This window comes from Anarhichas minor, unplaced genomic scaffold (genome assembly GCF_050575085.1).
Source record: "Anarhichas minor isolate MPS153535 unplaced genomic scaffold, ASM5057508v1 ptg000018l, whole genome shotgun sequence".
NCBI lineage: Eukaryota > Metazoa > Chordata > Actinopteri > Perciformes > Anarhichadidae > Anarhichas > Anarhichas minor.
Window position 1 is genome coordinate 7,545,717 of NW_027466464.1, and position 24,719 is coordinate 7,570,435.

General features: G+C 44.7%; 1 protein-coding gene across 5 annotated transcripts in view; it reads right to left on the reverse strand.

Moving 5' to 3' along the window:
* LOC142952991 (FERM, ARHGEF and pleckstrin domain-containing protein 1-like) overlaps positions 1 to 24,718 on the reverse strand; it is a 44,634-nt gene extending 19,916 nt beyond the window's left edge. For 2 of the 5 annotated variants that reach the window (XM_076095048.1, XM_076095047.1), the window contains exons 1-5: positions 23,900 to 24,717; positions 19,347 to 19,574; positions 2,258 to 2,362; positions 988 to 1,030; positions 817 to 895 (exon numbers count right to left, since the gene is read on the reverse strand). In XM_076095048.1, coding sequence (XP_075951163.1) covers positions 817 to 895; positions 988 to 1,030; positions 2,258 to 2,362; positions 19,347 to 19,520 — 401 coding nt within the window. In that variant the 5' untranslated portion in view covers positions 19,521 to 19,574; positions 23,900 to 24,717. Of the gene's footprint in view, positions 1 to 816; positions 896 to 987; positions 1,031 to 2,257; positions 2,363 to 19,346; positions 19,575 to 23,899 lie in introns of all 5 variants that reach the window. The other 3 variants (XM_076095046.1, XM_076095044.1, XM_076095045.1) reach the window with 3 other exon arrangements.
* Position 24,719: the final 1 nt, after the last annotated feature.

The following is a 24,719-nucleotide window of genomic DNA, read 5'->3' on the forward strand; positions in this document are numbered from 1 at the left end:
CACATTTAAAGCTACTATATAGAGAGGTAATTACAGATTGTAAACACACTGAAGAGCTATTGCTAAAAAAAGACTGAATAGTATTCAAAAGGGGGGGTTGATTAAAGCTCTATTAAATCTCAAGAGGCACTATATGCTTGCTTCCTGCTTGGCTCTGGTCTCAAGTAAACCCAGCTGGGAGCTTAGAGCGAACCACAGCATCATGGGAGAATGTGTCCGGTCAAATGTTTTGTACTGAATGAGCTCAGACGAGCACAGAATGAGCAGACTGACTCTGTCAGACTAAACAAAACAGAGAGGCAGACAAGATGGGGGCTGAGAAGTTACTCCCTTTGAACAAGGACTTGAAAAGGAGGAAATATGTGGAACATTTGTTCTATATAATCTAATCTTTGTACGCTAACGGGGGGGTGAAATGCTTCCTAGACACAGTTGGATGTTTGAGATTACTGCAACATGAAAATATGTCACATGTCAGTCTTTTTACAGTAAAACAGCTGGTTTTCTGAAGATATGGATCAAAAGTGGTCAGAGTATTCATCTCCTTTTAACTGGTTTGGAACAACAAAGGAAGAAAAAGACCTTGTTTGATGTTATGGCATGTGAATATGGACGCGTTATAAATGGTAAGGGAATGGCTACAAAAAGTACAAAAGAAGATGCAAACATATTGTAACAAGGCCTCTGCTTTATGTTCAGACACAGCTGTGAAACTCCTCCTGAAGGACTGGAAACCAAAAGCAAAAACAGCGCGTCTTTAAACCTAAGAGGTTCGTCCTCAGGTAAGGTGTGGTTTGCGTGTTCCAGAAGACCTACCGAGTCAGCTCCTCCAAGAGCTGTGTGTGGTCAGGAGGGAAGAACTTCACCACAAAACGAAGGATGGTGTTTTTAGGGCCTGAAGGAGAGGAAAGAAGGGAGATGGTTACATATTCTGAGATAATCGTGAACAATCATTATTGACATTTGTCATTTGCTTATCTTACTTACGTCTGATCTGTTTCAGTGTCGGCTTCAGCAGGTCCAGCCACACCTATGGAGGACGGAACTTTACTTTAATCACTATACATCGAACCACAACATCTAGAAATAAGTACAATTGCAGCTGTGACTGTGTAACTTAAGTTAATTTGTACTCAAAATGGTGCATCCTGTAAACGCCAATGAGTTTTGATACTAAAATAATGGTATAAAAATCTCTATATGACATAAAAAATCCTCCCAACAGAAAAAAATTCAGGCATTTCTTAATAATTTCCTAATTTTGTTCTAATTATACGGACTACAGGACTTGTTCCATTTAAATACAACATAATATAAAGTCAGCAGTCCATTGTTGTTGCAAACTGTATTCTCCACATTTGAAATGCTGCTTGTAATGGCATTTGATACGTAGTGGAGTATGTTTGGATGTGGGTTACTTATTACGTCTATAAAATTCACACTAGCTAACATGCACAAGATAATAAACGCTCAATTATCTACTTGATCTTTAGCTTCACGTATTTGCATGTGGGCCCGTAATTCCTGTGTACTGACAATGTTGTCCCCTATTTCCTCAGCATTACATCATTTGTTCCATCGATCCACGTCAGAGCAACTGTTTTTCATGCCTGAGGCACTAAAATGCACAGCGAGACTCCAGTGTTTGAGTACACTGGAGTGTTTGTGTGTGCATATTGAGGAATAAACAAGCCTGACTGTTGTGCTCCAGCTAACTTTCCCTCGATCAGTAACTTCTTCACACACCAATGCAGCAGCAGTATAGACAACAGCATCTGCAAAACATTCCTGTGTGCACATTATTACAACCAGCTGCTGCTCCTCCATGAGTCCAGGTTAAAACCACATCGATGTAGATGAAAGGAAGATATGCTAAACAGGAAGTGTCAGGAGTCTCCATGCGTGCAGAGTGTGGACCCGTGTGATTAGAGTTAAAGTTAACTTGAGAGCTTCCAGCACTCTGAATATGCTGCAAAAACATTAAGGATGCTAAATGTAGATCTGCGTGAGTCATGTGGTTTTAAACCACATGGCAAACATGAGAAAGCTTCTGTTGAAAGTTCCCCTTTAGGTTGTAGATGCAGGGAAATGCAACGCAGAAATTATTTATTGTGTGAATTTTATAGTAAAAGTAGGCTTTCGAGCAGCGACATACTGCATTAAAAGGAGTCGAAATATATCAAATGTTTATTGGACTTTCATGCTCAGAAAATATCTTGTACCATATGTCAAAAATAACTCAAAAATAGTCTCTCACCGTCATCTTGCGATGGTCCTGGTACTCCAGTCCAAAATAGTCTCCCTCTGCCAGATTGAGATGGACACAAACCAGGTCAAACAGCACTTTGCCGGGGGAACGCTGCTGCAAGAGAGGCACAGAGGTGGAATTAGAATTTAAAAAATAAAGGAGGATGGGAGAGGTGAGAAGAGGAAAGGAAAGTAATGCAAATGACAAAATGTCACACAGCATCTCATCAGGGGAGCGGTGATAATGGAATTGAGGAGATCAGGAGTCTTTTTCAAAAGGTCATCTGTGACTGATTTAAGTCTCCACATGCGTCACTTTTAAATCGGACTTATTCTAAAAAGAAGCTGGCGGGGAAGGTGAGAGACTCTGGGAGACCATTTTCTCTAACGAGCCTCTCCCCTCTTCACGAGCCCCTGACCTTTGACCTCGATGTGAGGTCCAGGCTTCAGGTCCGTGTCTAATGAATAGCTGGAGGCTGAGTCTCAGCTGGGAGTGTTCAGTGTTCCCTGTCTAATGATGCAGCTACACCTGACAAAGCTGGCAAAGCAGTGATTCGTTAGCATGTATGTACCGTTGTTTTGTCTGGACTCAGTCATTACAAGCAGCAAATAAACTCTTCTTCAAGATTTGGGATTTTCCAAAATAGAAACAGACGTGGAACTAAACCCCAAATTAGCCCCGGATAATTATCTCTGAGGCAGCTTGAGTTACCACCCTGAAGAGTTACAGCGTACTATTATACATGCAGTCAGTCTGAAGAGGCTCTAGTCAAGAGAATGTGTATTATAAGACAGCAAACATTCTTTCCTTTGACAGGAAGATATAATTATAGTCGAAGGACTTTTACTCTTTATAAAAATGTTACATTTTTTCAGATTGGCCCATCTTTCCTCTTTCAATGTCCTGCAAATAGAACTTTTTATTTGAGGAAACTGTGAAGACAAATAGCAGGACAGACTAAGTGATTTAAAATGCTTAAAACATTCAAATTAAAATGTGCCGGAAAGGAGGCAGAGAAGAAAAATGAGGAGCAGAGGAATCAGAACAGTGAAGGCCGGGTGTTAGCCAAGTCTGTCACCATCTGGCTACCGTGTGTGTGTGTGTCCATCTGTTTCCGTGTGGTCAGCCTGTCTGTAGAGACACACCCATACATACACACACACACACACACACACGCTACACGGGCCTCGAGAAGCAACACTGCTAGTTGATCACAACATGTCAAGTTATTCTGCTGTCAGATAGCAGAGATACAAAATGACTGAAATCAGGGGTGCATGTCATGACGGAGAGACTCGACAGATGCCACGGTCACGAGCAAAGCTCAGGGATCCCTGGAGTTTGGACTGCATCCAGATGGAGTGGTAATCTAGGTTTAAAGGAGGTGAAGAGGAGAGAGGAAGTGGGAGAACAGGTTGGACGAGAATCCCAGATCATGGACTCAGTGGCACAGGAAGATCTTGAAATTAAGAGGCGGCTCCTTCAGCGTCTACAAACCACAGACGCCGAGTTTGTGGAGACAATGGGCCGGTGGTCATCCACCATGGACCGCCTCAACACCAACATTGAGGTGCTGATGCAGCACATCGTGGGATCTGCAATGCGTGCACTTTCAAGCATTTGTTTTTTTACTTAATATTTTTACTTATTTGCATTTCATATTTGCACAATGCAAGGTTTGCACGGACTTGTTTTTGACACTTTATATTTGTTAATTTTAGTTAAGTGTATTATGTTACTGTTTAAGTTTTCTAGTGTTTATTTTCTATTGTATTTGTATTTTATTCTATTGTAATAAAAGGTCCTTTGATACCAAACCTGAGATCTGACTCGTTCCAACACATTCACTGAAGCAGAGATGAATTTAGTTTTTTTTATTTGATCATTTACACACAATAACCACCAACTAAGATACTCCAATGCTACACGGTTATTATCACACAAAAAGACTTTAAAAAATCAACAGTTAAAAATCAAACATCTACAACCTACAAACATGCAGATGGTATGTTTTCTGCTTGTAAGTTTAGATAAAGTAAACAATAAAACAAGACTGAATGCCCTTTCTTCATGTCAGCCAGCATGCATCAGATATTCAGGGTTTGTGTTGTATCACTGTACTCTGCAGGCCCCTCTTCCGTACATCAGACTCAAGACAGAAAAAAAGCATTTATAAGGAACACTAGCAAATACAAGTTTTACTATGTTATGGGTCAAGAAATGTGGTTAGCACACGTCTCACGCGCTTCCCCTCGGTTTCGTTGTCGTCTGCCCTCGTGGCTCTGCTCGGTGGCTGGAAGTCCCTCTCGTACTGCAGAGCAGCATTCATGCATTGTTCGCTAACAGTTTCTTTGTGAACCTCACAATAGTTGTGTAGCACAAAACAAGCATAGATGACGAAGGGAAGGTCCGCCATGTTTATGTCCATTGCCCTCCTTAAAGTCGCAAATCGTGCCTTCAAACGTCCGAAGGAACATTCAATCACCATGCGTGCCTTGCAAAGTGATAGCCCATAACACTGCTCCTGTGGTGTAGCTCCGCCATTGGGGTATTCCTTCATGAGATACGGCATCAGGGGATAAGCTGGGTCACCCAGCAGAAAAACAGGGACAGCATCTTCGCCCTCTATCAATTCTTTAGGGCATGGGGGAATTGCTCCATCTTTTAGATCACAACAAAATTTCGAGTTGGCAAATATACGCGCGTCGTGCACACTTCCCGGCCATTTCACAACTACGTCCATGAAACAGTGTTTGTAGTCACACACGGCCTGTACATTCAAAGAATGTTTCCCCTTTCTGTTGATGTAGTCTGTAGGTTTAGCACGTGGTTGTTTCACTTCGATATGTGTACAGTCAATGGCCCCCAAGCATTGCGGCATACCGTGCGCTTGGTAGAAGTTGACCACAAGGTCCCTCACTTCAGGCTCGGTACTCGGTTTTCGGATGTACTTGGGACCCAGGAAGACGGTGATGGCCCTACAGACTTGTCGGATGATGACTGAAACAACTTGTCGAGATAGTCCAAATGCATTAGCGGTTTTCCGGAGTTTGCCCGCGTCGCTCAGGTAATACAACGTGCACGCTACCTTTGTAAGTACATCCACGGGCGCTCTCATCGTGGTTGTTGCTCCCTCCACATGCGGACGTAACATTTCGCTAAGGTTGATCAATGCCGACCTGGACATTCGAAAGTTGTCTCGCCATTCTTCGGGAATCGTAACTTCATTCATGAAATTATTCCACCAGGCGCTCGTTCTTCCTGGCTTCACCCAAAACCGGCGCTCCGTGTAGGGCTGATGACGCCTCTGGACACGGGAATTGTCGCACAGCGCTCGAACGATAGCTTGCCTCCTCCGCATGTAGGCAGTAGCAGCATTGTAAAATGCAGAATTTAACTGCGCAACAGCTGCTAGTATAGACAACAAAGCAAGTAACGCTTGATATTCGTTATCCATCTTGAAATGAATCACTGGTAGCCGTGGCTGTTTGTTTTCTTCCGGGGGTAGGGTCACGTGATAGGGGTTGTGACGAATCAGGAAAGGTCACGGCATGACACGTCATGACTGCTAAGAACCAATCAAATAGCGAACGCGGGTGTGCGTTTTCAAATGGAAACGGAGTAATGTGGACATTAGAGATTTAGACTTTAGAGACTGAGGAGGAGATGGAATTTAGGACAAACTAAACCTTGCATTTTTTTTTGTATACAAATCAGGATCCTGCACAGAAGAAGATTAGCAGACAGAAAAGCCAGAGCCAGAAAGGGAAAGCGTTTGGGTGCAGCAGGTCTCCTCAAACCAGATGAACGTAATCAGTTTCTTTCGGGCGAAAGCAATTTCCTTTAAATTCAGCAAACCCTCCTCCGATAACTAGAGTAAGGCCGTGTGTGCATGCATCGGGGAGCTATCCCATATCACGTTCAAGTAAGGCGGTGGAATGCAGAGGGGAATGTCATTGATGTCATTGGTGGTGAAATCGTGAGAGATCAATACCAGTTAGAATAACGAGTCCGAAGCAAACCTGATGCTAAACCCTGTTATTCATGTATTTCTGTCATAACAACAAGCTGGCAGGAAAAAGACCTCAATGTAACCTCAGGAGCTGTAATGAAAAGGTGAGAGCAGAAGTGCTGGAAAGTGAGGAAAGCTGGATCCCAAACTGTCTTAAACCCAAATAGGCGTGCTCAGATTCAGCTCTAAAAACAACATGGTAGCCGGCCAAGTTCACTGAATCTGGTCAGCAGAGTGATGAGAGAAGAAGGCTTCAAACTTCAAAGCTGAGTGTAGAAAATGAAACTTTCAAAGCTTGATAATCGTGGAGGTTTATAAAACCTAAACCACATTTAAGGCGAGAAGTGGGATGATGTGAAACAAAACACTCATCAACGCTGATTGAGTGAACAGTCACCTTTCACTTACAGGTATAGCTTCCTGTTATGTGAGAGAATACCTGCAAGTTTCCGCCCAGACCGCTCAGTTCCTAATCCAAACTAAGAGCCCGCCCTTACACGTGATCGTTGGTCCAGATCAAAAAGGTCACGGATTCTCCAGAGGTGGAAGTGGATGTCATGTTGGATGAGTCAGAGCTCCTTCTCTGCTTTTTTTATGACATTTCTAGAATCTCACATTGAAAGAACAGCATGAAGTATTAAAAATGTCACACGTAATTAACGTCTAAATGTTTAAAAAGCTGCTCTCGTGCGCTCTCCTGACTTTAGGGGGAAGCCATCTTTACTCATGAAACTAAAGCTGCACAAAAGCACTTCTTCTTGCTTAGCATACAATCCAAAGTTTCAAACTAAATTCCTGACAGTGCGTGATTGTGATAGGTAGTTTGGGTTTGTTTGTTTGTTCAGGCTGTAAACGTTTCAAAAATATATGTTAATGCACCAAAAGAAAGTGAGCCAATGCTGCTTACGAAATTAAAGTGGCACTTTGAATGGAACAGCCTGTCTCTCATGATTTTGGCAGAAGAAATGGTCACATGGCCGAGGTCAAACGCGATATATATATATATAGGTTTTGTTGATAATAAAACAGCAGAATAAGAATAGGCTCGGCGTTGCACTGACTCGGGAACAAATAAGGAGAGTGAGAACTTCATAGTTTGAGAGTTTTACGGTCTAAAAATAACTGCCCTGTCGAACTGTTTCAGCTGAGCAGAGCAGACTGAGGGCCTTTCAGTTGGAGTCACAATCGCTTCATTCAGTAACTCATCGGCGAGCCTTTCTCAGCGAGCCAAACGCACACAAACACGTTTTCATCATATCCTGGAGCCTGATATTTGTCTCATCTAGCAGAAGTGGAATGACGCTCTGCAAACCCAGACATATTGAGCACTTGCTCTGTAGCACACAGTGGCACATTCACTGGCATGTGTGCTCGCATGCAGACGCACAATTAAAGAGTCTGAAAAAGCTGTTGAAGTCAGATTTTCCTGCTGCAACTGTGGACAGTAAAAGCCGCCTGCAAAGGCCATGTCCTTAAAAGGCAGGGTCCAGTTTCACACAGCTGTCCTTTTGGGCCTCACACCAACATGGCTCTTGTCTTTAAAGATAATTAGAGGGCTAGCAAGTCTAGAAGTGAGCCTTAACAACCAACGGGCCATCGGTGGATTCTGGCAGCCGTCATCCAAGCTGGAAAAATAGATCCAGACATGGGAAAACACACCAGCATGTCTGTTTGCAATGCATATTTTCAGTGCGTCTTCAATTCAGCTACTTAAATTCATGTTTGTGACGCAGCTAATGAGGAAAACAACACATTTTTACTGACGGGGCAGAAAAATGTTCTTTTTCAGCAAGTGAGAGTCACAGAGGCTCTCTGCAGCTGCGGCGACTGCTTCCTCTCTCTGTTTACCTTTCATAAAGTGACTCAGGCCCTTTTCTAGACTCAAATTATAGTGGTGCCCCTGAAACAAAATGTATGTTAGGGGGGCTGTGTTCCGAGCATGAAAACACCTATTACAGTCAGCTGGCACGTTGACTGTGGTAGAACCCACGCAGCCAGTGTTTCTGGTTTGTGTTACTGACAATAAACAAGGTTGGAAAAGCAGCCCAAATCAATGGTGAATGTGTCGGTTTGATCTTTCTGATGGACTCACTCGCTGCCTTGTCTGGTGTCCAGACTCCACTTAACCCGTGGCTCTGTGCCTATCGGGGACACTTGCCAGTAAGATGTCAACATGCCTGTCGACTCATCAGACTGTCTCTCTGCCAAACCCACCCTGAATAAATCACCCGCCTGCAAAAACACCCAGGAGATTCAGCAAACACCATCCCTCTCATCTTGCTTTTTAACCCAGGACCTTCTCTCCACCTAAAAGGTTGCTGCCTCGCTAAACTGGGATGTTGTATATCAAAGTAATTGCTCCCCCTATTCTCCTATCCAGTCGCCTTTAGCCCCTCAATGCCTATAGCGAAGAAAACCTTTCATATATTTCACTTCACTTTCTCCATTTAGTATTTATTCGCTATTGTCACCGTTTCTCTGTGGCCTTTGTGTTACAGATGAATAGCTAATGAAAACGCATCAATTACAGTAAGAGGCCTCTATCTAGTTTTCTCCAAAGCAGGTTAGTAGTTAGTAAAACAGTCACACCAGCAGTCTGTGTCCTCAACCTAAAGTACAATCTGGATCTGCTATTCTCTCCACACACATCCGTTTTCCATTTAAAAGTAAACATACCTATTCATTGTTGCGTTTGTCTTCCAATACTTTCCTTCACACTCCCTTTCTTCAGATCCAGTCTTGCCCTAAAACTATGGCCAAGTCAAATATTCTCACCATCTGCCGTGGTGTGCCGAGGGGTTTACAGAGAGCCCCGCGGCGTCACTGGTGCGAATGACCTATGAAAACACCCCCCGCAAAAAATGAGCACACATGGCATTCGTGACATTCATACTTTGGCTTATGATAGATTTGGTTAACGTGGTCCACTGCAAGAATTACAAACTTTGAAAGGAAATTTCGTACGTGTCGAGGCTTACCTAGCTTTCCGGAAATTAAAATCACGTTGTCTTACTGCCCCTGCAGATTTGGGATTTTCACAAACAACAAGACATGCATGAAATAAAAGAATATGACTTGAGGCAAACTGGCGTGAAGTGAGGGGATGTTTGAAAGGTACTTCTCTGAAGTCCTGCACCCAGACTTATGTCAACATGGATAGAAACCAGATGGCTGGGACTGATGATAAGAACTCTCCACGGGGGAAAAGACAGGAAAAAAACCACCTCAAAGCTGTTCAGTTTCTTGCTTCAGTCCCCTGCTATGCATTCCAGCAGGGATCGTTGTCAGGCAGATGAGAGAAGAATACGCCGTTATTGCTTTGAGATATTACTTTAGAATTGTACCATTACTGGTTGCTTTTATTGACTCACAATTTAGCAGCAATGGCCCAGAAATTGAACTTTCTAGCTTCAAAATAGCTTTCATAACGTCAAGGTTATGCGACAAAGAGACTAGGAGAGAGAAGTGAGAGATATGGGAAGACTGCAAAATGAAAGAGATAGTTGTACCCTGCTGAGCCAGGGAATCACCTGAACCTTAACTCAAATGCGTCTGGCTGTGACTGTGCGTACTAAGCAGTAATTTGAGCCATAAATCTCTACAGTTGTTCTTTATTCTCATGGTCAACCTTATCATGACTCTCTGAAGGTTTTCACACCAGAGCGTAGGCCGCGTCCTGCTGCTAAACTGCAGGTCAGTGGGCCGGAAATCAACAGAGACGACACAGCTGGAGTTACAGCAACATGCAGTACGACCTACAGATATTCTTAGGAAGTTTAAATCCTTTTCAAAAGGCTCTTATTGTGTCTTTCTAGTTTATCCGTTAGTATGCATGGTACGATTTTCTCCTATTCAAAGACAGTTTCCTTGAGGAGTGGTTCCCCGAGGCTGAAAATAATGATTCTCTGCAACGTTTAATAGTCTATACGCATGGGCCATTCTCTAAAAGGACCGAGCAAAGTAGTCCATAAAATCTGGTTTAGTAGTGTCATGTTAAAGTCATTGTCAGACTGCTAGTTCTTCAGCTTTAGAATTGATGGTGCGGCTTTATTTGATGCTGAGAAGACAAATCACAAAGATCCCCCGCTGTTGATCACCATCCCCACTGTGTTGGAGTTTTCCTTAAAGCCTGTTGGCATCGGGGTGAATTCTGAGGTATTTAGTAAAGGAACAGGTCTTTATGGCCAACATTTAATGTGCTTTTTACGCAAAACACTTGAAGTACCTGTGCTGCGGTCGACAGTCACCATTGGTATGAGGAGAAAGAACAGTTCAACTTCCCCACAACGGAAAAAAAGAGTAAAACATACCAGTGAACAGCAGGACAGCTGGGAGAGGCTTCCTCCCTCCTCGACTGTCCACCAATCAAAACCTCTCGCTCAGATTAGGTTAAACGGCTTAACCTACTGGCAAGATGACAAGGGAGAGGCTATGGGTTCACACACACACACAGATGGACACACACATGTGCCTAACTGGACTGTTGAATAAACGGCATGTTGGCAAAATACCTCCAAGCATTGTCAGCAGTGACAGCAAGGCACTGTGGGAAATCAAACTGGCAGCACCCCTGATGGGGGAAGATGAAGATGCCTACAGGCTGCAATGAAGACAACAATGTGTGTGTGTGTGTGTGTGTGTGTGTGTGTGTGTGTGTGTGTGTGTGTGTGTGTGTTTTCACAGCCCACTTGAGGCAGACAATTAAACCGAGCAGCAGATGGGAACACATGCACGATGTTGTACCATTAAAAAAAGCAATTGGTGTCTGGTGTAGGATGGTGGTGGGTGCGTCTGTACTACGCCTCGCGCTATAATGAGTTCTGCAAATCTCACAACAGGGCTGCTTTGTTTCCTAAAAGCCACCGGAGCTCCATCGAGACACTGGATGATTTTATTCTACAGTAGGAGCACACTTGTAGCTGAACACAACCCCTATGAACGGTTCACCTTTGAGCGCCAACGTGCCAAAGATCTATTAATATTAGTGATGGAAGCCGACCCCTGTGGTGCATGCATGTTATACATACCGGACATTCTGAGATTATCTTTACAATGATAACACTTGAGCAGAGGTTTTCAAACAAGAGAGAAGGGAGGCAGAGATACTGCGTGAGGTGGGATGTGACCAGCTCACCAACACGGTCAGCCGATTAACACACATCTCATTGAAAGCTATTCAGGTATTTTAAAACCCTACCAATGGCAGCAGTTATGGCAATAACTCAGTTAAATCTGAACACACGGACATGGTATACATATCTTTAGATTCAGTGCGACCGTCACTTTCTGGGGTTATTATTATATCCGACGTCCTTCATTAATATACCTACATAAATCGGCTTTGAGATCATAGAAAAAAGATGCTACTTGTAACTCCAGAACTTGCCTGAGAATCATCACGTTTTTAGGATTTGTAGTTTGAAAACCTAGAGCCTGATCATTCCCCAAATAGAAGTTTTGGATGTGTCGTCTTGAGAGCTTTCGGTTCCTCACCCCGTTTAACCTCTCAGCAGAGAACCAGCCAAGTCACAGGCATGTGTTTTTGTTTGTGCACGTGTTGCAGAAACGGATTATTTACGAGCCAAGAAAAGGGTGTGGAAACACAATTGAATAATCAACTAGGTCTGCGGTAAACACATGTGTGTGTGTGTGTGTGTGTGTGTGTGTGTGTGTGTGTGTGTGTGTGTGTGTGGTTATGGAGATACCCGGATTATTTACATGGAAGGAATAGCTCTTTAATAATGCCACAGACAAATATCTTTAGTGTAATTAAAACGAGATATCTCAGCGACATCAAAGCATGTCAATCAAACATATTACCACAAACACCAATTTCACAATCTCTGCAGCATCTCCACTTCAAATGAAATGTTCCCAAACAGCACCGATGCGTTCAAAAGCAGCAAACAGCTCATGCAATGCATTTGAGAGGAAGATAAAAACTTCAACGATCACATAAATCATCACCGATTAGGGCAGTAAAGGGACAGTCCGCTCAAAAGTCTGCAGTGAATTATGATGGGAATGATGAGACTAGAGCAAGACCAAATGGCTTGACAGAGAGGCATGGAGTCGGACAGAAAGAGGGGTAATGAGAGTAAGAGAGGTGAAAAACAAAACTTCTTTTCCTCCCAAACATCACATTGGACGCTACATTCCTCTGCTAGTTTCTCAGAGAAACAAACGGCTGGAGACTCGGGGACACAGCAGGGGAGACGCCATTGAATTCCACTGAGGCTTCTGGAAAACATCCAAAACAGAGACGAGGAGGGAGCGAGGAAGGAGCTGAAGAAACACTTCACCTATTGAAAGAGAACCCAGTGCAGCATGCTCCCAATACACACACACACACACACACACACTCAACAACAACCAGAGACTTAGGGGTGATTGGTGACAGAGATGAGGGAAGCCTTAGAAAAGTTTAATAAGGAGCCATGGTTAACATTTATCAAGGGGGACAAATCTCATTTAGGATACTGAAGCTGACACTTGGGGTTTAAGCTGCTTTATAAACTATTAGCATGCCCACTTATGCATTTCTTTCCTAATCAAAAAGGACTGGTTCCCATCGCTAAATTCCAGTTTTTCACTCTCCAAATAGTAACACAACAAGCGTCTTAGTCCTCTCCGTACTCCGTGCTGCCATCCAAACTGCAATGCAAGCCAAAAGCAAACCATAAATATGAAATACAAAAACATCTACCTCAATTAAATTACCATCGACAGTATCGCCTATGCCAAGGGAAAACCCTCACATAATAATATATAACAATATATCATCAGGTGCAGATTTAGTGCCGCAGGTACAGCTGGAAAACTACACAGACATGTCCAGTTCACATCTTTTTCAAGCTCCCCCTCACTGCCTCGCTCCATTAAATGAAGTTCTAGTTTTTAGTTGTAAGAGAGCCTCTTAATGCACTGGGAATTATCAGATTAGGAAAAACAGGAGCGCTGCCTGAAGCTAAGCTACTTGTCCAACACGTATCCCCAAGTGAAGCTACTATTTCCTAACTCCGCCAGATTCATTTCTTCAAACGGGAGCTCCAAGTGACTGCTGGCTACCATCCAGGGTGTCTGGTCGGCGTGATGATAAACAATACCAGCATTTGGCTAGCGGCTGATGTTGATACCCATCGTGTTTTAAAGCAACAACCTCGAGGTATTGCCATGCCAAACCGGATTAACGGTTTAGATGACAAGGAAGCATGTTACGAATGAAAGTAAAGGAAATGATGAATATCCCACCTGTAAGAACTATCAGTGATCCTTTTCATCTCGACAGCTACTGCTCTAAACCCACATGGAATCCACAAAAACTACCAATTTGGTGCTGTGTTGTTGTTTTGTGTGTGTAGCACAGTGAAACAGAGGTGATTACCCCAAATGGGGCCCAGCTCTTCCACTGTTGGCTTGACTAGCCCCCTCACTGGGGACCTCATTCACTGAGATTACAAAAAAATAAAAAATAAGGATCCCATCTGCTGCCAAGCAGAGCGGCCAGTGTTTGCTCACTCACTGGCTGCCGGCGTACAGCAAAAGGAGCTTCTGTGGGAGACGGATGTGTGCCTGTATGCATCTTTCTCTCCCAATGCTGCAGTCCCCCCCTCTTTCTCCGACACAGTGAGCGGAACAGCACGTCTCTTATTCGTCCCTCAGCGGGGCCCCTCTTCATTTGTTTCCCACCCCCATCCTGCTCTCTTTCAGGAACAATCTCTCCGTAATTTCGTTTCTCCATCAGCGGTGGTCTTCCACTAATGCCTCCGTCTCGTTCCTTGGTAGCTCGGAGGCAGCTCCGTCTGTGGCCCTGTCTTTGAACTCAGCACGTCTAAATGTGTCCACGTGGCTCCACGTGCACACACCCACCGTAACAAGGGAAATGCATGCTTCTGCTGGAACAGTGCAACAGCAGTACGGCACCTACATGTCCATGTCGTACACCAAGAGAGTGGCGAGTTGACTCACCAGGAATGCACTATTATCACCTCTTTCAAGCTGGTTTTTTGATACATCATGGGGAAACTTTCCAGGTCAAACTTTGGGGTCAGCTACAGATGGAATAATAATGATTGGAAGTAGCTGAGAGAAAAGTCCACAGTCAGAAGTCCCTCTCTGAGGTCTCTGACCACAGGAATGAGACGGTGAAGGCCAACCATTACATAACACAGCTCAGATCCTCCGCGGGCATCCGAATGTCTCTCAAATGTGGGGTTGGGACGTCACATAGGGACCCAGAAAATGTCAAAGACCGAATGCAAAATATCTATATTTAATGGTTGCATGAATCATACATTGAATGATTCAAAACACAATACATTATTCAGTCATGTTCATTCCTCTTTCCCATCAATGAGACATCCATGAAGGGGAGGATATTACATCAGCAAATCTCATCAAATATTTAGTTTAATTGGAGGGGAATTAACCGGCCTTAAGAGTCAGTGGATTTGCAGGGCAGGTCGTAGCACGCTCACATGCACTCACTGTATACATGTTCACACACACACCGGCCGATAAACTCACATATCCATGTAACGCGGTTTAATGTGGCCCTTGTGAGCCCACATAAACAGCATCAATATTAGGTTTAGTATGACACGGTACTGGATTGAGTAGGAGGCTGGGCGGCGGGGGGGGGGGGGGGGGGGGGGGGGGTTCCACACACACACACACACACACACACACACACGCACACACACTCTGCGGACGGTGATGAACGAGGCCTGCCAAAGCTACTGTTAGTTCTGTGAGCGCTCCAAGAGAGCAGAGCGGGAGGATTATTTGGAGATGGGATGGATGGATATAGAGAGAGAGAGAGAAGAGAAGAGAAGAGAAGAAGTGAGACGATGAGTCGTAAACTCTCAGAGATCACAAAGCTAGTATTTGAGCCTCACCCTGAAATCCTATCCTAAAACATCACCTTGGCTCTACCCACACACCCGAACCACTTCAACTTATCTACCGGGACTCCTGCCAACGTCGGTAGTCATAACGAAACACAATCATTATAGTTTAGCTTCAAGTTTCATCTCTTATCACTTTGTACTTGTCCGTCCGTCTCTCTCCAGTGTAAATATCATGGGTAAATGCAAATCTACAGAAAATGGTGAAAAGAACTGGATCTCAGCAGGTTTTAACATGCTTCAGGGCAAAATACTGCAGTAGAGTCATGTTTAAACAGCCTTCCGTTGTCTCTTTTTAACTTTAATGCTTGTTTTGTTTTTTAAAACACTTCTTAAAAAGGTGCAATTGACTCGCTATCTTCCCTTCTCAATCCCGTGTCACTTCCCAATGTAGCCGACAGCACAAAGGCCCATCCATTTAAAATGTCAACCGCTCCACATCGGCGCAAAGGACCGTGTGTGTGTGTGTGTGTTTGTACATAATGTTGCCGGGGACTTGTAGCTCATTTATCCGAGGCCTCGGGGGTCTGCTAGTCCATCAAATGATGTCGTCTATAAAGCGATTCCATCATCCTAATCCTCGTAACCCTCCCCCCTGTAGTCCCGCATCGTTCCCCATCTCTCTTTTAGTCACAGATGCATGCGAGGTCAAGAGCCATGCAGATCAAAAAGCAGCAATCCAATCATGCAACAAAAACCACACAGTGATCTCATTGCGTGTGAACGGGCACATCTCCCAAACGCACGCACGCACGCGCACACACGCAGACGCAGAACCCCCCCCCCCGTCCAGCCTCTCCTGCGCTCAGACGGCCGGGTTTCAAAGCTTCTGAAGACCTCTGAGAAAGGCAGTCATCATGTGGGGATGTGTTGGATGGTCTTGCAGGGATTAAGGTCAAGTAAGCATGCTGGACGAGGAGAACGTTAACCAATCACTACTGATTGATAGATAAAAGGACCCCATGCTCCCTCAGTTCTATATCAGTTTGAGACTGAGTATACTACCATCACAGAGGACCACTAGAGAATGTCTCATGTCTGTGGTACTAAACCCCCTAACCCATTCATTTATTAAAGAAGGACATTTTTTGATGGGGACTATTTTCTCCCACGGATGAATACATGTTTGTTGCTCTAGTGAGTATTTACAGCAGCAGGACGGAGTACGAGTGTATTAACTGAAAACACGCTTCAGTGCCCATGACCATGTTCACTGTTAATTAATTCATGTGCTTTACTACGGCGCTCTATGGCACAGATGAATAAGTTATATTAGGGTTTCGTTACAAAGACGGTGTGTAAAAAGAAGAGTTGATTATTCCCTTTGAGAAACAGTTGCAAGTTACAGTAAAGTGCAGTCACTTGTTCCTCTTCACTGAGTTTTATTTATCTTCTCCACCACTCAAACCAAAATTGTTTCCTTTGGAAAAATTCCCCTCAATCACTGGATGCTGCGACCTCGTGATAACACTGGAGGAAGCTTCACTTGCGGGGGGAAATCATGCGACATGTCTCTCTGACACACAGGTCAACACTGCAGCTTAAAACACTATCATCAAATCAAATCTCAAAAGAACTCAAAAGTGCATCTGTGGCCGGCGCACAGCGAAAGTAAGAGGAGAAGAATCCACAAAAAGGCTCTGTGAATGGTTTCACTGATACTGAACTACATCAAAACACGTGAAGCCAACTGAAAGCAAATGAGTAGCATGCCTCCTCCATTATTCCACACACACACACACACACACACACACACACACACACACACACACACACACACACCCTTCAATTATTCACCAGGTGAGAGTGAGCGAAGATGTTCTGCACTCACACACACTCCTCTACCACGCTGCCTGCTACCATTGCACATAAATAATAAAGCCCACAAATGTATATGTGTGTGTGTGTGTGTGTGTGTGTGTGTGTGTGTGTGTGTGTGCCACTAATGCAATGTGTGCCAATGTTGTGTCATATGTTATGCGTATTCAAACAATGTACATTTTCTCAACGTTCGCTCAAGCAAAAATGACAATAACTAGTAAAGAATATCAACAATCAAGAATCAAACGCTTCACTATGTGCTACATGCTAGAAGCTGGAGTTGTTTCACTCCATGAGAGGGAAAAGCTGCAATAGATTGAAATGGTATTCAGGCTCTGTGCCTCGAATAACAGAGGAGTCCAGATAAAACTCTGCAGGATCTGCTTTTGATCTGATGGAGTCCACGTTACCCGTCATGGGAACCCTGGCTGATAAGAGTCTGTCCACATTCCCGACTGAAAGCCAGAGGACATACAGCTGATTTTAAAAACACCAGATCATAAGGACACAGACATTTTGAGGATGAATGTCTGAGCTCTCAATGTCAAACCACCTGGATCCAAGACACTTTATTGAAGACACGCGTGGCACCGTTTTCAGCTGACACCACGGCATGCCATCATTGTTCGTGTAAAGAAATGTGCCTGTTGATGATAAAGAGCCCTGTGTTTAGGCTCTTTAAGATGCATTGCTCCTGTACCGAAGCCCCCTCTGGCTGAGGTTTGGAGATAACCGGCTCAGCTAATGAGCTAGCCTTCCACTCTTACCTCCCAATCGAGTGCCTACTTTAGTGTGAGCTGCGGGCTTATCTCTGGATTCACACGTTAGACTACATCTGCTGCACAAACACAATAGCAGGCTTTGTACCAGGAAAGAGACAGAGTACGTAAGTCAAGCTCAAAGAGACAATGCCTCCCTTATTTCACTGCGATAAGCACCGAAAGTATAAGTCATTAATTTGGTTGGTTCCCTTTCAATCCTCAGCTTTCTTTTTCTTCTAACCCTGTATCCCTCCATCCGTCTCTCCACTCATCTCTTCATTATTATTCCCAGTCCAGTCTGCTGGTTCCCATTTTCGCTCTTGTAGCAGCAACCAAACCATCTCAGGGTGCAGTATTAGTATTTTGTGGTCATGCTGCTGCAGTCAGCTGATGCGTCCTGCTCTCCTGCGGCCTGAGGCGTGACGTCTGAAGACGTTCCGCAGAGATAGGACATTTCACTCGTGTGTGTGGAGAACCACAAGCTCGGTGCTCTTACATCAACTTAGGATTTTGAAAAATGCCAAATAAAAAACACACACACACGCAGACGACAGTCCTCACACAGACACCAGATCCCAGTCCTCTGTCAAACCGTCCACGGACACATCCTGAGGCACTGACACACTAACAACCACATGCATTCTTGGCATTTCCACAAGAGCCAATTACGACGCCCCCGAACTTGCAGCTCTGGATGTTCTACCAGCCGCCTGAGACAGTGACTCAATCTTTCTTAATTGCCATCACGAAAAACTCCCCAAATTCTAAGCTGATAATTCGGCGGCTGGGGTTTTTCTGAACGGCACGCAGTTCGCCAAGGAGGGCTCAAAAGCCAAACTCTCCGTCAGCTTGCGGCAGACATTAATTCAGAAACTCAAGAAGACTCCCACCCGGAGATGCCATACCAGGAGCACCGCAGCACCGATGTCATTAAAGCTGCTGCTCTCAGAGGAGCCCTTTCTCTAAACAGCATTAGGGAGCCGCCGTAGACAAACGCATGCCTCCGACTCACTTAAATGCAGGCACACACCCTCACACGAAGACTCAAAACACATGGAAATACTTCGCCAGATCAGGGAGAATACTGGCTACTATTCTCTACAAAGAATCTACAGTTGCGTATGTTTGTAATGCGAGTAAATGAGGGAATGGGAAGCTAAAAGATAGAGGACTTCCTATAATAAACATGCCATGAGAGCATACATTTTTAGCATCAGCAGCCTTGGTGGGCATCAAATCAGCGCTCCGAAAAGCCGAGGCTGGGATACAGCGAGAGAGAAAAAGACAGAAATAGAGCAAAAGGCTGGAGCCGTTTCTGTCTACGAGGCAGCTTCGCAGTCCGTAGGTGTGGTGTGCTTAGACAGGAAGCCGGTTTCTACTCCTACTTCCTGTGTACCTCCAGGAAGATAAGGCTCAAGGTAAATGGAGCATATCGAGCCATCCTCTTGCAACCACCGAGGGCAAGAAGATCCCTAAAGCTTTGCCACATTCCTTTGAGTTTTCTTACACTTTGTTTTGAGGATTTGCTCAACGTGTGTGTGATGCAGGAGTTTGACAAACAGATAACAAAACGTCTGCAATCCTCACACATTACTCACCGATATCTGGAAGACTTCCTGCGTGTCATCGAGCATCTGAACCCTGATGGACACTTGTCGCCCTGGAGGCTGGGAGGGAGGACGCAGGCCCGGCTCCAGAGTGGACACCCCAAAACTGTCCGGGGCGCCCAGCCTCTGTCCGGCTGCAGACGGCTTGTCGGCTGGTTCCACCATGGCGGCAGACGCTGCGGCGAGGGGCTCTCGAGCTGCAGGCACCTCTGTTCACGTCTGGAGGAGACAGGAAAGAATAGTTTTACTCAAAATCCGGGGGTGCAGTTTGTGTCTTTTTATGTGCATCAAGCCAGAAAAGCCAATAATCTGCTCACTCTGTGATTTGGGGGTTCCTAAAATACAGAGCAGGCAGTTTTGAGCCAAAAGAATCAGCCAGTTCCTCCAACATCCAAGCTTCTACATAAGGCCCTCATCATAGCTAGTAAGACATGTTCCTTGTAAGGTATTCCTGTGCTTTTATAGGATTTGTCAAATTCCTATTGTGGGTATTTGACAGACGAAAAACAATACATGATGCTCCATGAACAGAACCTGAGAAAATGAAGGTAAAAAGTTGCTTAGAAAAGTTCCTTGAATGTGGAAAGAAATGAAACATTCACCTCTTTTTTAAAAAGGGAGTAAGAGGATCTCATGTAGAACACTTGGGAGGGAAACTTTGTGCTGAATCAGTCCAAGAAATGTGCAAAAAAAATAAATCTTGCCATGTTTATTCAGTCGAGATTAAATTGGCCTTGCACAATGTAAAACCACCAGACATGTAGTCAGTAGGGACTTCTTTTTCAGTCGGGGTGATGAAACGAGTGTATAAACCACAGCGCCACACAGAAATACAGCTGAACGTAAGAGTTTGGCCGATGCACAGAGACGCAGACATGTCTCACACCTTGCTAGACACACACTTCTCCCAGCTGCAGCACATGCAGGTGGGATCTCCAACAAACCGAACACAGGGCCCTCTGTGAGACGAGTTCAGACATGAATCAAAGCTCCACAAGTGGGGCAGATGACATACGGTCTGACAGCACACAAAGACGCTCAAGCCCCCCGCCACACACACACACACTCTTCTTTCACACACAACCCACACTTGATGAACCTCAACCTCAGACAATAAATATGCCCTCAGACGGTTGGTGACATCACAGCTGAGGAATATTTGAGGAGACAGTCGGGGGGGGGGGGCAAAGCAGGGACGAATGATGGGACATGAAATCTCTCATGTCCTTTGTTTTCTTCAAGGTGAAGTTGTCCTCAGTTTGGACATCAATACTTGTCAATAAACCCTTAAATCAATATGTCATTAGGGAGCTATTGGGCATCCTGGTGATTAACAGGTTAGATCTTTCTTTGAGTTCACGACATTTAAAGGTCCACAGGAATGTCAAAGTATCCTCCAAATGTTCCTGAGAAACACAGCATTCTTTTGCCCAAATCTGGAGGATAAAGGATTGGGGATTATTCAATTAATCAAATAAAGACAATAATCTGCAACTGTTACGATAATCTCTTTGGATTTTAGACAAAAGAAAAGCAAACTTCAAGACGTAATTTGGGGCATTCGGAAATAGTCACTGGGATTGTGCATTTATAGCCCATTATCTTATCGATTAATTAAGAAAATAAGCAGCAGATTAATTAATAATTGGGAGTTTGAGCCCTACAGCAGAGCCTTCAGTCTTCTTCAGGCCCGATAGTCGTAGTCCAGAGGAAGAGGCCCCGGATATGGCCCACAGCCAGCGGATGCCTACAAGCTCCAGGGGAGCTGCTCTGTAGCTGACCTCTGACCTCAGTGAAAGTGGACTTCTCCTTCCACCTGAATCCATTACCACAGAGATATACTGTGTGCAAAGTGAACACAAAACACATGCAATAATCTGTATTTGCAAACCTCTTTTGTTCCTTCACGCCTCATCCAGCCTTTTATTTCAAACGTGGGAACAGATTCTTTCCAGAACTCAAAACCCAATCTTCGACTAATCCCTCCACCTGTGAAATACAAACGAGCACCTCTCTTCGCCTCGCTGACAAAAGCTGAAACTGGAAACCAGCCAAGGAAGGGACCCGACAATAAAAAGGGACCCGACGTTCAAGTTACTCATTACACCTGTGGGAAAAGTCCTTTGTTCTTGTGTGCTACTTCCCCACCAACGCTCTGCCCGGCTCGTTGTTTACTCGCCGTTCAGTATCGGAGAGTCCTGCTCCACAAAAAGAATAAGTTTAGCCTCAAAAGGAACCCTCCACTCAACGCTGTGTCGCCATTCGAGCCGGCTTTCTAGCTCGAGCCAATCATTCTCTAACAAGGAGATGCCAATTACCCTGACAGACATCAGGACGTATAAAGTTGGTCTTCAGTCTCTCAGCACCAACTCATCAACGAGGAGCCTGTGGGGCTCAACAACAAAACGTAACACAAAACAGCAACTAAAGCAAAGTACAGTGTCAGAAAAAAAGAGCTCACGTCGGGGCGTGCAACAGCACCAAAACACAGCAAGAAGAGTTTCCCCCTCGTGAACAAAATCATAAATGTTGACTGGATCGATTCAAGTCCTCGAGGGTTGCAAACTGTTCATCGATCTCCTGTTCTGGATCAATGAACAGCTCAAGAGTGGAAGCAGAAGTTGTCATCGTCTCCTCGGCCGGGGCCGGGGATTATACATGGGGTTTAGTTGGGAGGAATACAGAGCGAGCCGGTCACACAGGCACAAAGGAAGCCACTGTGGGAGCTTCCAGCAGCGGGGCTTTAAAAACTCGGAGGGACCGAGGCCCCTCAAGCAGCCTTTGAACTGGTGTTAGCCGAAAGTTTCCCAAGAGTTAGTGAGAGGGAAGCCAGGCTCTGGGAATCAGATGCGAGTGTGTGTGTGTGTGTGTGTGTGTTAAACACAGAGAAGGCGTTTATCTTTCACAGGCAAGAACACGCAAATCTGCTGTTAATTCTGCCGACTGTGCGGTTTTTGATAACTGAAGACGGTGTGGTGAAAATGACCCGTTATAGAATGTGGGTCAGAGCATGGAGGTTGCATAATAGGCAACATGTGCCAGCTCTGAAACAGGTCTGACAATCAACACTTTGATTAAGTGGATTTGTCAAAGCAACATGAAATAAACTACAGTGTTGATCATGTTGGATATACTAATACACGTGTAGCAGTGTTTCTATCGGAGACTTAACACTTCTCACTTCATATTTTGAATATTAGTCCTACATATATACCTATATGTTGTGAGGGGCTGCTGCTGACGAATACATTTATACAAATAGATGATTATTTCCCCCATTAATCATAAAATGTTTTGTCCGAACAATAATATGAAGAGCTGAAAATGCAGCGACGAGTGTGGAGCTCCATGCAATATACAATAACAGTCTGGTTGTACTTGTTGCCATCTTTCCAACAGGAGGATCCCATTCAAGAAACAGCCGCTGACTGAAAAACGACACCCTGAAGCATCAACTACAACCCGACTAAGCACAGGTGAGGGGGAGACCAAGGCCACAACGCTCCTGGACGGATCAGGAGGCCGCGCGCTCGATACCGCGTTTTATCAAGGTGACACTCTGCCCCCGTGGAGCCATTAAGCTGCTCTACTGCTCTCTGGAGAGCGATTGTGGCCGTGTGTGTGAGAAAGGGATTGTAACACCAATTCTCCTGGCGTTACGGGTGTGATATTAATTGTAAGAGTGAATTGGCAACAGGGCAGCGTAGTGATAAGGCAGAGCAACCATCGGGACAAAGCCTCCCCACTGACCCTGTGCTCTGACCTCTCTCCAAATGGGGGGAAGGAAAAAAAGGAAAGAGTCATTGCAGATTCTCCAGAAGGGTTCTGCAGCAGCTTTGTCAGGTGAAATGAAACAAACACACCCTGATGTATAAAAAAAAAAAAAAAAGGCAACACACCTCAGAGTACAGTTGGCACAGAGTGCAATCTCCAGGATGTAGTGTTAGCAGAGTAATCCTTTAGACTAGAGTAAAGAAGTCAGTGAGCTAAAGCAGCCTGATCACAGACCAGAGACTGTTAATGTGTACTCAATATGAATGTGCATGTGATGACAATGACAAGCCTGCTGTAAGGTTCGGTGAATGGAAAGGTCAGCAGGGAGTGACTGAGGAGAGAAATAAATATATAAATAAATATAAAACATCACCCGAAGTACATGCCAGCTAAAAAAAAATACAAAATAAATCACAAAAGATATACTGTCAGACAAATGCGGCAATGCGTGTAAATGTTTGAAGCACTTATTGGAGATCCTTGTCTATAATTAAACTTACAGTAAAAAAAAAAAAAAAAGAAGCTGCTGGACCCTAAAGCTCAGCCGATTAGACAAACGAACAGGCTGCAACCGAAGCGAGCTTATACTTAACATATCGGGCTCATCAAACATCACCCACTGCTGCCTAAAGAAGCCAAACAGCAGGAAACAAAGTGGTTGTTTTGCAACAAATGTGGCGAAATCCAACCACAAGTGTGTTCCATACAAGGAGTACGAGAGCAGCTACGCGTAACCTCGCTCCGTAATCCGGATAGCATGGTTTCCTTACCCCCTCTTTCTTCAGGATCCACCGATCGTCCGTCAGCAGGAGCTTTTAATTCCGACGCAGACGGTAAATCCCGCACGGTGCCGTTAAGTTCTGAGCAGTGGGTCCGAACCGCTCCCTCTCAGGCGGGACGTGGTTTCGGTGTGGAAGCCATTGAAACAAATGTGAGGAAACCCGGCGCACTGAGCTTTCTACTGGAACAATAAAGAGCTCCACACCGCCTCCAGCACTAGCGCCCCGGCGCTACAGTATCAGGCAGGAAGGGAGAAAGTGCGACCAGGGAAGCTAAACAGCGCCGCCGCACGGTCGTTTGGGGGAAATGGCAGCGTGGAGGCGAAGGGTCTGGGGTTCTTGCTGCATTTAAAATACTAAAATACATATAGACTTTCACATATATCAAGCAGGATGAGTCTGAATAGAGTGGGCGCCCAAAAAACTGGGTCCTTGTCGCAGTGGGCCGTGTTCGAATCCGAGTCGTAGCCCTTTGCTGCATGTCCTCCCTTCTCTCTCCCCCTCTTTCCTGTCTACTGGCTCCACTATCAAACAAACAACAAGATGTGTCTTTGTAAAGGTTCATTTGAAATAAATATTGTTTTGGTAAGAGAGGGTTTCTTTTGGGATTTTGCACAATGTAAGTAAACCATGTCTTGGAAAGGTTAAGAATGGAAATGATTTCTGTAGGAAGGTAAGTTTGCCATCTGTTCTCTCATTGTTTTTACATCCAAGAAATGGACTGACTGAATGAATTAAAAAAATAAAAGGTCATCAAAACAAATTGAATACAATTACGAAAGTACTGTCGCCCACTTATGTACTAATTTGA